Source organism: Rhinoderma darwinii, chromosome 1 (assembly GCF_050947455.1).
Source record: "Rhinoderma darwinii isolate aRhiDar2 chromosome 1, aRhiDar2.hap1, whole genome shotgun sequence".
In the NCBI taxonomy this organism is placed as follows: Eukaryota; Metazoa; Chordata; class Amphibia; order Anura; family Rhinodermatidae; genus Rhinoderma; species Rhinoderma darwinii.
Window position 1 is genome coordinate 386,649,007 of NC_134687.1, and position 17,157 is coordinate 386,666,163.

General features: G+C 40.9%; 1 protein-coding gene across 1 annotated transcript in view; it reads right to left on the reverse strand.

Moving 5' to 3' along the window:
• RASEF (RAS and EF-hand domain containing) overlaps nt 1-17,157 on the reverse strand; it is a 101,876-nt gene that overhangs the window by 16,795 nt on the left and 67,924 nt on the right. The window contains exons 10-13 of the mRNA XM_075852286.1: nt 12,821-13,055; nt 9,090-9,236; nt 6,775-6,925; nt 624-705 (exon numbers count right to left, since the gene is read on the reverse strand). Coding sequence (XP_075708401.1) covers nt 624-705; nt 6,775-6,925; nt 9,090-9,236; nt 12,821-13,055 — 615 coding nt within the window. The remainder of the gene's footprint in view (nt 1-623; nt 706-6,774; nt 6,926-9,089; nt 9,237-12,820; nt 13,056-17,157) is intronic.

Consider the following 17,157-nt stretch of genomic DNA (forward strand, 5'->3'; position numbering starts at 1 on the left):
AACTTTTTTCTTTTTTTTTATTGTTCCCGAAGTATCCTTTTGGTATCGAGAATCGCAATATTACACATATTAAGTATCTATATTCTTGTATCGTAACAACTCTAATATATATATATATATATATATATATATATATATATATATATATACCTGTGTATTAATTAAATGGATTGGTCAAAATGAAATATTAACTAGAGACTGGTTGGTCCTTGACAAACAATCACAAATAACACATCAGAAAACCTCTTATGCTTAAGGCTGGGTTCACACGACCTATTTTCAGGCGTAAACGAGGCGTATTATGCCTCGATTTACGCCTGAAAATACGGCTCCAATACGTACTGTGCAGACGACCTGTCATTTACGCATCGTCGTTTGACAGCTGTCAAACGACGACGCGTAAAATGACTGCCTCGTCAAAGAAGTGCAGGACACTTCTTTGGACGTTTTTGGAGCCGTTTTCTCATAGACTTCAATGAAAACAGCTCCAAAAACGGATGTTAAAAACGCCACGAAAAACGCGAGTTGCTCAAAAAACTTCTGAAAATCAGGGGCTGTTTTTCCTTGAAAACAGCTCCGTATTTTCAGACGTAATTGCAGTTATCGTGTGCACATACCCTTACCTTTCTTGACCTGCTGTATCCCATAGTTGTAATAAGGCTGGTTCCCCATCCACCACCAATGTCTTCATTTGAAAATCCACTCCTATTTTTAAAAACAACAAAAAACAGAAGTTATTTTTCATGACCATTTTATGCTTGTAAATATTATAATAATTGTAGAACAGTAAAAATCTAAAATTTACTACAGGTTTGTAAAGAAATAGCCGGACACATCATGAAGTGATTGGGGGAGGCAAACATGACCAGGGTTGCAGGGGAGAAGGAATGAGGTGAAAAGTTCAAAGGGAGGAGGGGGAGGAAGGTGGAGGGGAGGGGGCGAGGTTAACAAAGGGCATATAGGAAGGGTGAGAGACAGGTTCGCGCCATTCACGCCCCAGGAAAGCAGTTAGCCTTGTCCCGCCCGCCCTCCCTTAAGATAGGGTTATGTGTTGTTTAGCAATGTGGATTCTTTGTTGCTGCTGGTGTTTTTTCTTTTACAGGAGTCGGCTGGTGCTGACTGGTAGGAGTGGAGTCACGGTGGCATTGTTGGCGGATTGGGGGGTCCTTGGAGTTGGTGGTAATTTGAAGTGGGGGATTCATCAGAGGTATGGTCCCTAACAAATACATAGTTGCTCATAGATATGGGCGTATTTTGGACTCCTGCTGGGTGGTGTCCCGGGGAGTGGTTTTACATACTTGGCAAGCCAACTGCGGAGTAGAAAGGTGCCTCAGAGCTTGTAGGGAGACGGCTGGGGGTAAGTAGCTATACAGGGGGCAGTTAGGCGCCAAAGTTTTGGAGCTCCAAGGACTTCCCCTTTCCTAGTAATGTTATTTATAAAGTTATGTTTATGTTCATGTAAATTTGTTAATAAAATGGTTGCTGTGGCCGAAATTTTCCAACCCACTGTCTCGTGTGTCTCACTGGGGAGGGGAGAGTGGCAGGGGAGGTAGGGAAAAGGCCTGGAAGCAGAAAAGGGGGTGGACAGTATGGAAGGTTAAGCAAAAGGGGTTCGAAATGGGGCGAGCTCTGTAATCCCATGGTCATGACTATTGTGATTCTTGAACAATAAAACAGGAGATGGATGCACCCGTGGGAAAACACTTCTCTGGACAAGACCACAGATTGGCAGATTTAAAGGAACGACAGAGAAAGAAAAATTTGGGAATTCAAGCTAATGATAAAATTCCAGTCATTGACACAATGCCTCAAGCTAACACTTGGATTTATCACCCCTATAACCTCAGTTTTATGGGCCCGGCTTATCTTAATGATGTATCACCTCATGTACTAATTGTCTTTGTGTAACATCTTAAATGTTGCGCTTTTTTTTCTAACTCATTCACTTGTAAACTTGCCTGAAGAAGGAGCCTGTGTGCTCTGAAAGCTTGCATATAAACCTTTTATGGTTAGCCAATAAAGGTATCATACCTACTATACTTTTGTCTTTTTTTACACAAATGTATTTAACATTGCATATTATTACTGGCTAACATGGTACTACACTATTTTGTACTGTACTTCGTGTTCAACAGATGAAATAAATGTAAAGAATGGGATTTCAGGATGGGATTTAGGCAAAACAGTAAATTTCTAATGCTACTGCTAGTTTTATATTATTTTTCAGAACTACAGTAAAACATATCTATTTGGATATATATTAGGTTATTAGGTTTTGCTCATACTTTATTTTTAGATAATAAAACAAAACAAATATTGTTGTCAATAATGCAACAGGTGTGGATTTCAAAAAATGAACCCACTTTGATTACTTTTTTGAAACGGTAAAGACAATGTAAAACATGCCAAATGTAGAACACCAAAGACAAAAACATATCAAAATGCATTGGTTTAAATTGTGTCATCTCTGATGTGTTCCTGCTAAGAAGCAATTTTTGGATCATAACCTGCAAATGCCCAGAGAAAGGAGTGTGTACTTGTACAATGTTTGGGTAGGTGGTACCTGTCAAAGTATCCACATGATTGCCAGGACTCAAGGTGTTAAGGATCTGCCAGGCACAGCTTCTGTATCTACGCCCATAGGTAATCAGTCTGCACCTGCTTCTATGTCTGTGAGACTGACTCCATCTTCCACCACTCAGGATGGCAGGCTTAGGAGTGGGAGAGCCTATCACAGCCTGGCCAGACGGAGCTAGCTCCCGCCCTCTGTCTATTTATACCTGCCTTTCCTGTTCCTCCTTGCTTGTGATTCTTCTCGTTTGGTTTCCTGGCCCTGCTGCAGCTTCTTGAACTATTTGACCCTGCTTCATATTGACCCTGGCTTACTGACTACTCTCCTGCTCTGCGTTTTGTACCTCGTACACTCCTGGTTTGACTCGGCTTGTTTACTACTTTCCTGCTCTGCGTTTGGTACCTCGTACACTCCTGGTTTGACTCGGCTCGTTCACCACTCTTGTTGCTCACAGTGTTGCCGTGGGCAACTGCCCCTTTTCCCTTGCTTCTGTGTACCCTTGTCTGTTTGTCTGTCGTGCACTTATTGAGTGTAGGGACTGTCGCCCAGTTGTACCCCGTCGGCTAGGGCGGCTCATTGCAAGTAGGCAGGGACTGAGTGGCGGGTAGATTAGGGCTCACTTGTCTGTTTCCTTACCCCCATCGTTACATAATCACAAGCACTATACCTAGTCTACCCTGGTCCCTCACACTACTATGGACCCCCTTGAGACCCTGGCTCAGCAAATGCAGGGTCTCTCCCTACAGGTCAAGGCCCTGGCTCAGAGGGTCAACCAGCCTGATGCTACCATGGTAGTGCCCCTCACCTCACCTCTTGAACCCCACCTCAAGTTGCCTGACCGGTTCTCAGGGGACCGGAAGACTTTTCTCTCCTTTCGGAAGAGTTGTAGGCTCTATTTTCGCCTAAAGCCCCACTCCTCAGGTTCTGAGAGCCAGCGGGTGGGCATAATTATGTCCCGGCTCCAGGAAGGGACCCAAGAATGGGCCTTCTCCTTGGCTCCTGACGCCCCTGAACTTTCCTCCGTTGATCTTTTCTTTTCTGCTCTCAGACTCATTTATGACGAGACTGACAGGACTGCCTTTGCCGAGAGTCAGCTGGTGACCTTACGTCAGGGTAAGAGACCTGTTGAGGAGTATTGCTCTGACTTTAGGAAGTGGTGCGTAGCTTCTCGGTGGAATGACCCTGCCTTAAGGTGCCAGTTTAGGTTGGGTCTGTCGAACGCCCTGAAAGACCTGATAGTTAGCTATCCCTCTTCTGACTCCCTAGACCAGGTTATGGCTTTAGCGGTACGACTTGACCGACGTCTCAGGGAACGACAACGTGAACGTTTTTGTGTTTTCTCCTCTGACTCCCCCATGATGCCTCCCGAGGTTCCGTTGCTTCGTTCTTCCACGGAAGACTTGGAGGTACCTATGCAACTCGGGGCCTCCGTGTCCCCCCAACAACGTAGAGAGTTCCGCAGGAAGAATGGTCTCTGCTTCTATTGTGGGGATGACAAGCATCAAGTGAACACCTGTCCTAGGCGTAAGAATAAGCAGCCGGAAAACTTCCGCGCCTAAGTGATCATCGGGGAGGTCACTTGGGCGCACAGGTATTTCCCGTAAATATAAAACGTAATAGAATCTTGCTTCCCTTTCAGGTCTCTTTTGGTGGTAGGTCTGCTACCGGCAGTGCCTTCGTGGATTCAGGGTCGTCTGCTAATATCATGTCTGTGGAATTTGCTATGTCTCTAGCTATGCCTTTGATTGATTTGCATAAACCTGTCCCGGTAGTGGGTATCGACTCCACTCCTCTTGCTAATGGTTATTTTACACAGCATACCCCTGTTTTTGAACTCCTTGTTGGCTCCATGCATTTGGAGCAGTGCTCTGTACTGTTGATGCAGGGATTATCGTCCGATTTGGTTTTAGGCCTTCCCTGGTTGCAGTTGCATAATCCCACGTTTGACTGGAATACTGGGGATCTTACCAAATGGGGTAATGAATGCTTGACGTCACGTTTTTCTGTTAATTCTATTTCTCTCCCTGAGGAGGTGAACACGCTACCTGAGTTTGCTCAGGACTTCGCTGATGTTTTCTCTAAGGAGGCCTCCGAAGTGTTACCTCCTCATAGAGAATACGATAGCGCTATCGATTTGGTACCAGGAGCTAAGCTCCCTAAGGGTAGGATATTTAATCTCTCTTGTCCCGAACGTGAAGCCATGAGAGAGTATATCCCGGAATGCCTGGCCAAGGGTTACATTCGCCCCTCTACTTCTCCGGTAGGTGCTGGCTTCTTCTTCGTAGGGAAGAAGGATGGTGGTCTTAGGCCATGCATTGACTACCGTAACTTGAATAAGGTCACTGTAAGGAACCAGTATCCCCTTCCTTTGATTCCTGATCTCTTTAATCAGGTTCAGGGGGCCCAGTGGTTCTCTAAGTTTGATCTACGGGGGGCGTATAACCTTATCCGCATCAAAGAGGGGGATGAGTGGAAGACTGCGTTTAACACGCCCGAAGGTCATTTCGAATACCTCGTCATGCCCTTTGGGTTGTGTAATGCTCCCGCGGTCTTCCAGAATTTCATAAATGAGATTTTAAGAGATTACCTGGGGGTATTTCTTGTAGTGTACCTTGATGACATACTTGTGTTTTCCAAGGACTGGTCCTCCCACATTGAGCATGTCAGGAAGGTGCTCCAGGTCCTTCGGGAAAACAAATTGTTTGCGAAGACCGAAAAATGTGTGTTTGGGGTGCAGGAGATACAATTTTTGGGTCAAATCCTCACTCCTCATGAATTCCGCATGGACCCTGCCAAGGTCCAGGCTGTGGCAGAATGGGTCCAACCTGCCTCCCTGAAGGCGTTACAGTGCTTCCTGGGGTTCGCTAATTATTACAGGAGATTTATTGCTAACTTCTCGGTCATCGCTAAGCCTCTTACGGATCTCACTCGCAAAGGTGCTGATCTCCTCCACTGGCCTGCTGAGGCTGTCCAGGCTTTTGAGGTCCTTAAGAAGTGCTTTATCTCGGCCCCGGTGCTGGTTCAGCCGAACCAAATGGAGCCGTTTATCGTGGGGGTTGACGCGTCCGAGGTGGGAGTGGGGGCTGTCTTGTCCCAGGGTACCAGGTCCCTCACCCATCTCCGTCCCTGTGCCTACTTCTCCAGGAAGTTTTCGCCCACTGAGAGTAACTATGATATTGGCAACCGCAAACTCTTAGCCATTAAATGGGCATTTGAAAAGTGGCGCCACTTCCTGGAGGGCGCTAGGCACCAGGTAACGGTCCTTACCGACCACAAGAATCTGGCTTTCCTAGAAACATTGCCCAGAGTATCAGACTGTCTCCGCCGGCTTGCGTTCCTACCATAGTGGAACCATCCTGGAACCATGTATTCCTCAGGTAAATAACGTACACGCTCCCAGCCATCAGAATGATGTAAAAGAAAATGTCATTCATCAGACCAGGCCACCTTCTTCCATTGCTCCATGATGCGGTTCTGATGCTCACATGCTCATTGTAGGCATTTTCGACGTTGGACATGCGTTAGCATGTGCACTCTGACCGTTCTGCGGCTACGCAGAAAGCTGCAATGCACTGTTTTCTATCATAGCTAGCCTTCATTTTTTTCAGCAGCTTGTGCTACAGTTGGTCTTTTGTGGGATGGGTCCACAACGGCTAGCCTTTGCTCCCTATGCGAGTTAATGAGCTGTGGGTGCCCATAATCCTGTAAACGGTTCACCGGTTGTCCTTCCTTGGACTACTTTTGGTAGGTACTTACCACGGCATACCAGGAACACCCCACAAGTCCTGCCGTTTTAGACATGTCCTGACCTAGTCGTCTAGCCATCAAAATCTGGCCCTTGTCAAAGTTGCTAAGATCCTTACGCTTGCTCATTTTTTCTGCTTCTAACACATCAACTTCGAGAACTTACTATTCACTTGCTGCTTAATATATCTCAGCCCTTGACCGTCACCATTGTAACAATATAATCAATGTTATTCACCTCACCTGTCAGTGATTTAAATGTTATGGCTGACCGATATATATGTATGTATATATATATATATATATATATATATATAGATATATATCTTTTGGAACCAACTGGCCGACATTGCTTGTTGCCGAGGGCCTCATTTTTTATAAAACTGACCCTAAATACCACACTCCAGTCTTGTGCTAACTTTACTACTACAATACTTGATCTCAGTGTTTTAACATACCTAAAGTTGCACTAGTGTTGCCTCGAAATTCATTTTTACAAAGTCTCATGAGAAAGCTAGATTTCCCAACAGCAGCATCTCCAGCTAGGACGATCTTGTATGCTTTGTCTGTGCTGGAAATTTTACTCACATGGTCTGTAGTAGTATCTGCCTAAAAGGAAAGATAACATTTTATTCACTTTTAAAATAGATAAAAATACAAGAAAAATGTGGTGTCAAATGCAGCTTTAAGCGATTCAAGCTTTAGGCCTTATTCACACGAACGTGTCCGTTTTGCGCGCGTAAAAAACGCAGCGTTTTTTCCTGCATTGCAGTTTCGTGGGACATCCGTGTCTGATGCGCGTCTGCATTTTTTATGCACGTATTTCATCCGTATGTCATGCGTTTTTTACGTCAGCAAAAAAAACTGAAGGAGGTGTTTTTCTTGTTCTCATTTCTTTAGCAACTGTTGCATGAATCACGGACAGCACACGGATGACGTCTGTGTGCTGTCCGTCATTTTCACACACCCATTGACTTCAATGGGTGTGTGTGTGCAAAAAGCGCACAAGAACAGGACATGCAGTGAGTTTCACGCAGCGGACACACACTGCATGAAAAACACTGAATGTCTGAATGGCCCCATTGAATTTCATAGGTCCGTGTCACACATCCGTTGTTTTAATGCGCGGAACACGGACATGAAATACGCTCATGTGAATGAGGCCTTATATGTCAAACTAAGGCAAGGTTCACATCACATTTTGCCCCTACGTTCTAAGTATACGCCAATATATTCTAACAATGTATATGTGCACATAGCTTATCTTTAGACAACCATCCCCCAAAAGAATATCCTACATTGGTATACATTTTTACGTTTTCAATTCATGTAAAAAACTTAATTATTGTACGCCACAAACACAGTGTAAACAGGGCCTTACAATTATAGCTGCTTACAGAGAGGACATGTACTGTATGATGCAAGTTTACAATTTGGAACACATTGAATATCTCTCAGTTAATGACATAATTTGTGTTATAAATATTGATGCCACAATATAATTATTGAAGAGGTTATTGGATAATATTCTTTTATGACTTATTTCAATCTCAGAGCTTTTCTCAACTTCATTTTCAGAGAAGGGGCAGCCATGTCTGTGCTTACAATTCTGCATTAAAATAAGTGTTGTCCATTCTTGACTTTAGTGGGGATTTCAGCAGCCAGGTTCCCACCGATGTTGTTCTTAGGGTATGGGCACACGATAGCAGGCATTTACGTCTGAAAAGACAGACTGTTTTCAGGAGAAAACAGTTGCCTCGTTTCAGACGTAATTGCTCCTCCTCGCATTTTGCGAGGCTTCTCTGACAGCCGTAAATTTTGAGCTGTGCTTCATTGAGTTCAATGAAGAACGGCTCAAATTACGTCTGAAAGAAGTGTCCTGCACTTCTTTTGACGAGGCTGTATTTTTACGCGTCGTCTTTTGACAGCTGTCAAACGACAACGCGTAAATGACAGGTCGTCTGCACAATACGTCGGCAAACCCATTCAAATGAATGGGCAGATGTTTGCCGACGTATTGTAGCCCTATTTTCAGACATAAAACGAGGCATAATACGCCTCGTTTACGTCTGAAAATAGGTCGTGTGAACCCAGCCTAATGGTTCTTATGACATTTCTGGTTAACATGTCATAAAAGCCTATTCACTGGAAGCCCCTATAAATTGCTACTAGGAATCTCTCTTTTGTATACATAACAATAAATATAGAATATGAACTTACATCTCTCTTTAACTCTAATTTGTAAATTGAAGTGCTGTAAGTGTAGATGCCACATTTGCTGTAACAAGTAAACGTTCTTTAAACTTTGCAATATGTTGGAACTTGTATGCAAAGAGAGGACGAGTCATTTCTGATTTCTCACCCATCCCTTGCTTGTGGTTTGGGAAGTTGCAGTTGGTCACCTGTTATTGTACCCCTAAAGTATAGGAGCACGGTCCGTAAATTCCAAAAATCGGACATGTCCCATTTTTTTGCGTGTCATTTCTACGGCCTGGACACCTTCCCGTAAATATGTCCATGGGCCATAGAAATGAATGGATCAGTATTTTGATCCGCAATTACGGAAGGGAATCGTCATACTCCCATTGGGTACACGTCTATGGATAGACAAATGCCTCACCTAGTTTAAGATACCTGGATCGTGCATTGCAGCATTTAAGGCAAGAATGGTTCAACCATACACTTTCATTACTGTGTATTTTGATATGATTAGATAAAATACAGTCAATGTAAAGCATTAATCTTAGTCTGAAGACATGTAAGCCCTGCTTACATTTGTCACATGTGCAGGCAATGCTGAGATACATTTTCTTGATGATGCACCTGAGCTGCTCCTGCTAACTGGTCGTGATGTTTTCCAATCTAGAAATGAGCCACCAGATTCAGGAGCATAAGATTCTTCATCCCGAATTTCAGGAACCTGCAGAAAGTTAATAAAGGTGACATCCCAAATTAGTACGCCTTCATATGGCATCAACCAAATATGTAAAATTTAAAAATAGATTTAATTAAAAATAGAAATTCATAAGTTTGTGCTGAATGAAATTATTTTGGAACTAAAAAAGTTTTCTAAACCAAACCTTAAAGTTTCAGTCCAGTTATACTCTCCCACCTAACACCGGGCATGGAGTGACGATCTGCACGCTGGGCGGAACTGGTGGCGGGGCAATCATATGACACACGGAGAGTATCCAATTAGAATTGGACCCGTGCATGATACTCCCGGGTGTCCTACAGTTGCCACAGCAACTGTACCACCCAGCAATGGCTGATTTCTGTCTGCCAAAAATGTTATTGCCAGGTTGCAAAATTTCGGCTTTAAAATAGTCGGCCAAAACTAGAATTGTGTGGCATGATCAGCCAAACTCGACTGATCATTTGCCACTTTGTGCTGGACCCAGGGAGTCAGTTTTGGTAAAAAAAACTGACTCCCTGATGAGCCAATTTACTCTGTAATGTTGTTGATGAGATCGTTCATACGATCCCAGGGATGATTGACCGGCTGTATTCTGGACGATCAAAGTCCTATGTCTATAGCCAGTTTTAGTTGCCAGAGTGAAAACGGCAAGATTTCAGGATTTTATTTAAAATAAACTGTATATAGTGACATGGAAAAAAAAACTACGTTTAATATAAAAATAACTTGATTAAAACAGTAGGTCATTTTCTGATGACACATTCACTTTAATTTTATAAATTTTCTGATGACATACATCACTTTAGTTTTTTGGGATCATTCAATTTATTTAAACACAATGACAAATATTTTACAAATTTCAAATTGAGAATAAGCAATCAATAGAGTTTACAATAGTCGAGGGAGGAACCAATATGTATATGAATAGTGTAAGCCAATGTGGACCAAGACCAGAAAAACCTCTACCCCTAGCCTGCAGAATGGATTTTGCAAGAAAAGCTTTTCCAGTTGGGCTCACTCTAAGGGTTTGTCCACATTTAACGGAATTGCTGCAGAAAATTTCAGCAACATTTCTGCAAAAAAATAGCAGACATTCCGCTGCGGAAAAAACACACCATGCGTTTTTTTACTGCAGAAAATGGTTCAGATTTTGCTGCGTTGTTTTCAAGTCTGTAAGATGGTGATATCTCCTCTGAAAAACACAATCCAGTCCACTTTTCGCAGCAGCAATTGACATGCTGCGGAATGGAAAAAACGCACCACAGGTGAATTTCGGGACTGAAATTTTATGCAGCGTGTGGGTGGGATTTGTTAAATCTCACCCACTATGCTGCTACTGTATTCTGCGACGTATTTTCCGTTATGTGTGGACAAGCCCTTACAGAAGTAAGAAAGGCACTTCACTCAATATGGCCCATGGGTTCAGGTAAGAAAAAGAACCCCAACCGATTAACAATATAGAAGGACAACTAAAGAGCAGTATAAGAAGAGAACAACAGAGAGAGGGAGAAGAAATGGGCTGGTGGGGGAGTTAAAAGTTAAATTTGAGCTCAGCCTAGGCAGATCTATTAGTATATAATATATTAAATTAATCAACTTTGGCTTTGAAAACAGTAAATTTATCTCCCTATCTCCTGATAACCATTATTCTGTGTATACGGGTTTCATCCGGGCCTCTGCAGTGTGCGGGCTCCTATGGTCCAACCAAAGTAATCTGCTCGTACGTTGGCAATTTATGACTCTCGTCTCTCTCACAAGACGTCGTCCTCAGAGGCTTCAGGTCTAAGCAGGCAGTGAGGTGCACGGTCCCAAGTCCGACCGCAATGTATTGTGGGAACTGAGGGCAGCGGCACCAGCAGACATTGTACCGGCAGTTGCTTCTGTGTGGTCCCGCCCCATTAGCCAGCAGCAGCACAGATTTTGCACATTACAACGGCGCCTAGACAGGCGGAAAATGAACAAAAACCGAGGGGTTGCAGATAACAGATGCAGTCAATATTTATTTCGGTAACATTGTGGCACAATTCGGTTTTTATAATTTTTGGGTTAAATGAGAGGTACACTTTAAAGAAAGTTTTCAGGGAGTTAATGCATGTCATTTTATTTTTTTAGGATTTTCTTAAATATGTGACTGGTACAACATTGTTAACAATATTTCAGCCTCTACACTATGATCAGATATGCATTTTTAATATAAAGTGCAACCACACTTTCAAGGGGGCACAGGGGCTCTGCTTAGGTGGGTCTCTCCTAAAAGCACCAAATAGAATATATTCTGTGTCCAGAATATCCATTTATTATATGTCAATACATTATATATATATATATACACACACACACATGGTCATCGGTGCTAGACTAGTTAGGGCCAGTATTTCAAAAACTGCCAACGGTGTTTGGAGTATACCGAGAATGGTGTGATCGAGGAAAAACATCCAGGCAGTGCACAGTCATGCAAATAGAAGCCGAATACAATACTGGTGCTCCAACTAACGTTGAAGATACAACTTGTCGTTCCATAGCACGAATGGGCTATAACAGCAGATGACCAGTTTGAGTGCCATTGCTATCTAAGGCCCTGTTCACACAGAGTTTTTTTTACATGTTTTTGATGTGGAAACCACGTCGGAAAACACGCCAAAAAAATGGCTGAAAACTTCTCCCATTGATTTCAGTGGGAGGTGTAGGCGTTTTCTTCCCGCGACCGGTAAAAGCGGCTCGCAGGAAAAAGAAGCGACATGCCCTATCTTCGGCATTTACGTCTCTGACCTCCCAATGACAACAATGGGAGGCAGAGAAAGCGTTTTTCACCTCGTTTTTGCCCGCGGTCGAAAAACGCCATTAAAAACACGGCAAACGGCGTGCAGGCAGAGGCAGAATCTTCAAAAAAACAAGTGTGAACAGGGCCTAAGGGCACGTCCAGACGTGGCGGAGTTTTTCCCCTGCAAATGTTGGTGCAGATTTGGGGCAATTACGCAACGAATCTGCACCAACATTTGCATATTTGACAGGTAATTCAGACGTTGCAGAAAACACAGCGGACTTGCCATAGATTTCAGTTTTTGCATTGCAAAGGCTGAAATCCGCAGTGATATTCCGCTTCTTCTCCGCAACAGACAGTGCATGCTGCGGACTGAAAATTCCGCACCGCAGCCTATTGTCCGCAGCTGAGTTTTCCGTAACGTCTGAACTAACTTTCCTAAAATTTAATAGAAACAAATGTGAAAAACGGCCGCTGGAGAATTCGACTGCGGACTGTCCGCAGTGGAATTCCACAGCAATTCCGCCACGTGTGAACCTGCCCTTAGGGAAACAAAAAGGCAAGACTCCAGTGGGCAAAAAAATGCCAAATTTTAACAACTTACATATTATCAACACAGATGGAAAATAGTTTTAGGTGAAGTTGAGGAAGTAAATTTAAATATTACAGCTATAAACAATCTTTCTTTATCATTCTCTTAGCTAACTATTTAAACCTAGGTGACTCCTGTGGAAATGTTCAGCGACAAACTCTATAAATATGTCCTTAACATGGAGAAAGTAATAAGTCTCTAGAGAGAATCATCCGTTCAGGTGTAGGTACTCACATCTGTATCTGAAGCATCACCACCATAACCTTCATGAGCAAATCGTGACCGCTGAAAGCTTCTAGGAGCCCTGTATTCCACCTCTGAATCATATTCATTGGAGTCCCTCAAAGTTGACAGTCCGCTGTCTATACAACTTTCAGGAAGGCTGTCAACCTCACAGTTCATTCTCTGCATTGGATCACATACTGCCAAAGTGTCGTAGTCCTCATCTAAGAAGGATGATCGAGGAGACCTTGCAAAAGAAAAGGGTTAAGATTTTAAGTCAATGACATTCATTTAATATATTTTAAAGTATTATAGCGTTAAAGTTTTAAAATGTACCTATCAATTTTTATTTATCTTATTTATATCTAAGGCTGGATTTACACAGGACGCAAATGCTGCAGATTTTCCATGCAGAATTTCTGCGCGGAAAATCCACAGCTGATTACAGTCCCAGCCATGTGGATAAGATTTTAACAAATGTCATCTACATGCTGCTGAACATTTTCCGGATGGAAATAGAAGCATGCTGAAGATTTTCAAGATCGCAGCATGCTCATTCTGCTCTAGATGTTCACTGCAGATTTCAATCTTTTCAAGGGGTGAAATCTGCAGCAAAATCCGCACATAAAATATGCACATTTTGCTGCAGAAACGCTGTGGAAATGATAGTTGAGTATAAATTTATACAGTCCACATTGAGCTCCACCATTGACCTCTTTTGAAAATACATACAACATACATGAAAAATTCCACCCAGGGTTAATTTTATAGAAAATAGAGCTCTGGGCACGTAAGGCCCTACTGCTCATCATTTTTTTCTCACATTTAAAAAACAAACCAAAACTGCATAGATAAAATAATGCCTCCATACAGTGCCTAAATAATACTTCCACACAGTATCCAAACAGATATATCATATAGTGTCCACATAACACTGCCATATATTGACCACACAATACTGCTATTCAATGCCCAAATAAAACTGCCATAGTGTTCAAATAATACCACTATACAATGCCTAGATAATACTCCAATACAGGCTCCAAATAATACCACCATACAATGCCTTAATACTACTCTTATACAGTGTCCAAATAATACACCATACAATGCCTAAATAATACTCTTATACAGTGTCCAAATAATACAACCATACAATGCCTAAATAATACTCCTATACAGGGCCCAAATAGCAACACCATACAATGCCTTAAAACTACTCTTATACAGTGTCCAAATAATACACCATACAATGCCTATATAATACTACTATACAGTGTCCAAATAATAACACCATACAATGCCTTAATAATACTCCTATACAGTGTCCAAATAATAACACTATACAATGCCTAGATAATACTCCTATACAGTGTCCAAATAATACCACCATACAATGCCTTAAAACTACTCTTATAGTGTCCAAATAATAACACCATACAATGCCTAGATAATACTCATATACAGTGTCCAAATATTACCACCATACAATGCCTTAATAATACTCCTATACAGTGTCCAAATAATATCAGCATACAATGCCTAAATACTACTCTTATACAATGACCAAATAATACCACCATACAATGCCTAAATATTACTCCTATACGGTGTCCAAATAATACACCATACATAGCCTAAATAATTTTCCTAAACAGTGTCCAAATAATACACCATACAATGCCTTAATAATACTCCTATATAGGGTCCAAATAATACCACCATACAATGCCTTAATAATACTCCTATACAGTGTCCAAATATTACCACCATACAATGCCTTTATAATACTACTATACAGTGTCAAAATAATACCACCATACAATGCCTAAATATTACTCCTATACAGTGTCCAAATAATACCAACATACAATGCCTAAATAATACCACCATACAATGGCTAAATAATACTCTTATACAATGACCAAATAATACCACCATACAATGCCTAAATACTACTCCTATAGTGTCCAAATAATACCACCACACAATGCCTAAATATTACTCCTATACAGTGTCCAAATAAGAACACCATACAATGCCTTAATAATACTCCTATACAGTGTCCAAATAATAACACCATACAATTCCTTAATAATACTCCTATACAGTGTCCAAATATTACCACCATACAATGCCTTAATAATACTCCTATACAGTGTCCAAATAATACCACCATACAATGCCTTTTAATAATACTCCTATACAGTGTCCAAATAATACCACCATACAATGCCTAAATGCTACCCTTATACAATGTCCAAATAATAACACCATACAATGCCTAAATATCACTCCTATACAGTGTCCAAATAATAACACCATACAATGCCTTAATAATATTCCTGTACAGTGTCCAAATAATACCACCATACAATGCCTAAATAATACTCCTGTACAGGGTCCAAATAATACCACCATACAATGCCTTAATAATACTCCTATCCAGTGTCCAAATATTGCCACCATACAATGCCTTAATAACACTCCTCTAGAGTGTCCAAATAATATCACCATACAATGCCTAAATATTACTCTTATACAGTGTCCAAATAATACCACCATACAATGCCTAAATATTACTCCTATACAATGTCCAAATAATACCACCATACAATGCCTTAAAAATATTCCTATACAGTGTCCAAATAATAACACCATACAATGCCTACATAATATTCCTATACAGTGTCCAAATAATACCACCATACAATGCCTAGAAAATACTCCTATACAGTGTCCAAATTATAAGACCATACAATGCCTTAATAATACTCCTATATACAGTGTCCAAATAATACCACCATACAATGCCTAAATACTACTCCTATACAGTGTCCAAATAATAACACCATACAATGCCTTAATAATATTCCTGTACAGTGTCCAAATAATACCACCATACAATGCCTAAATAATACTCCTGTACAGGGTCCAAATAATACCACCATAGAATGCCTTAACAATACTCCTATACAGTGTCCAAATATTACCACCATACAATGCCTAGATAATACTCCTTTACAGTGTCCATATAAGACCACCATACAATGCCTTAATAATACTTCTATACAGTGTCCAAATAATACCACCAAACAATGCCTAAATACTATTCTTATACAGTGTCCAAATAATACCACCATACAATGTCTAAATATTACTCCTATACAGTGTCCAAGTAATACACCATACAATGCCTTAATAATACTCCTATAACAGTGTCCAAATATTACCACCATAAATGCCTTAATAATACTCCTATACAGTGTCCAAATAATACCACCATACAATGCCTAAATACTACTCTTATACAGTGTCCTAATAATACCACCATACAATGCCTAAATATTACTCCTATACATTGTCCAAATAATAATACTATACAATGCCTTAATAATACTCCTATACAATGTCCAATTAATAACACCATAAAATTCCTAAATAATACTCCTATACAGTGTCCAAATAATAACACCATACAATGACTTAATAATACTCCTATATACAGTGTCCAAATAATACCACCATACAATGCCTAAATACTACTCTTATACAATGTCCAAATAATACCACCATACAATGCCTAAATATTACTCCTATACAGTGTCCAAATAATAACACCATACAATGCCTAAATAATATTGCTATACAGTGTCCAAATAATAACACCATACAATGACTAAAGAATACTCCTATACAGTGTCCAAATAATAATACCAAACAATGCCTTAATAATATTCCTATACAGTGTTCAAATAATACCACCATACAATGCCTTAATAATACTCCTATACAGTGTCCAAATAATACCACCATACAATGCCTAAATACTACTCTTATACAATGTCCAAATAATACCACCATAGAATGCCTAAATATTACTCCTATACAGTGTCCAAATAATACCACCAAACAATGCCTAAATACTACTCTTATACAGTGTCCAAATAATACCACCATACAATGCCTAAATAATACTCCTATACAGTGTGCAAATAATACCACCATACAATGCCTAAATATTACTCCTATACAGTGTCCAAATAATACGACTATACAATGCCTAAATAATACTCCAATACAGTGTCCAAATAATAATCCTATACAGTGTCCAAATAATACCACCATACAATGCATTAATAATATTCCTATATAGTGTCCAAATACCACCATACAATGCCTAAATAATACTCCTATACAGTGTCCAAATAATACTGCATATGCAGCCCACATAATATTGACATATCTGCTTCAAGACTAATGAAACTGACAGTGGAGCAGTTTGTTTTTTTGCTCCCCTCCCAGGTTGCTCCTGGGGTTACCCCCCTAAAACCAGCCCTGATATAACC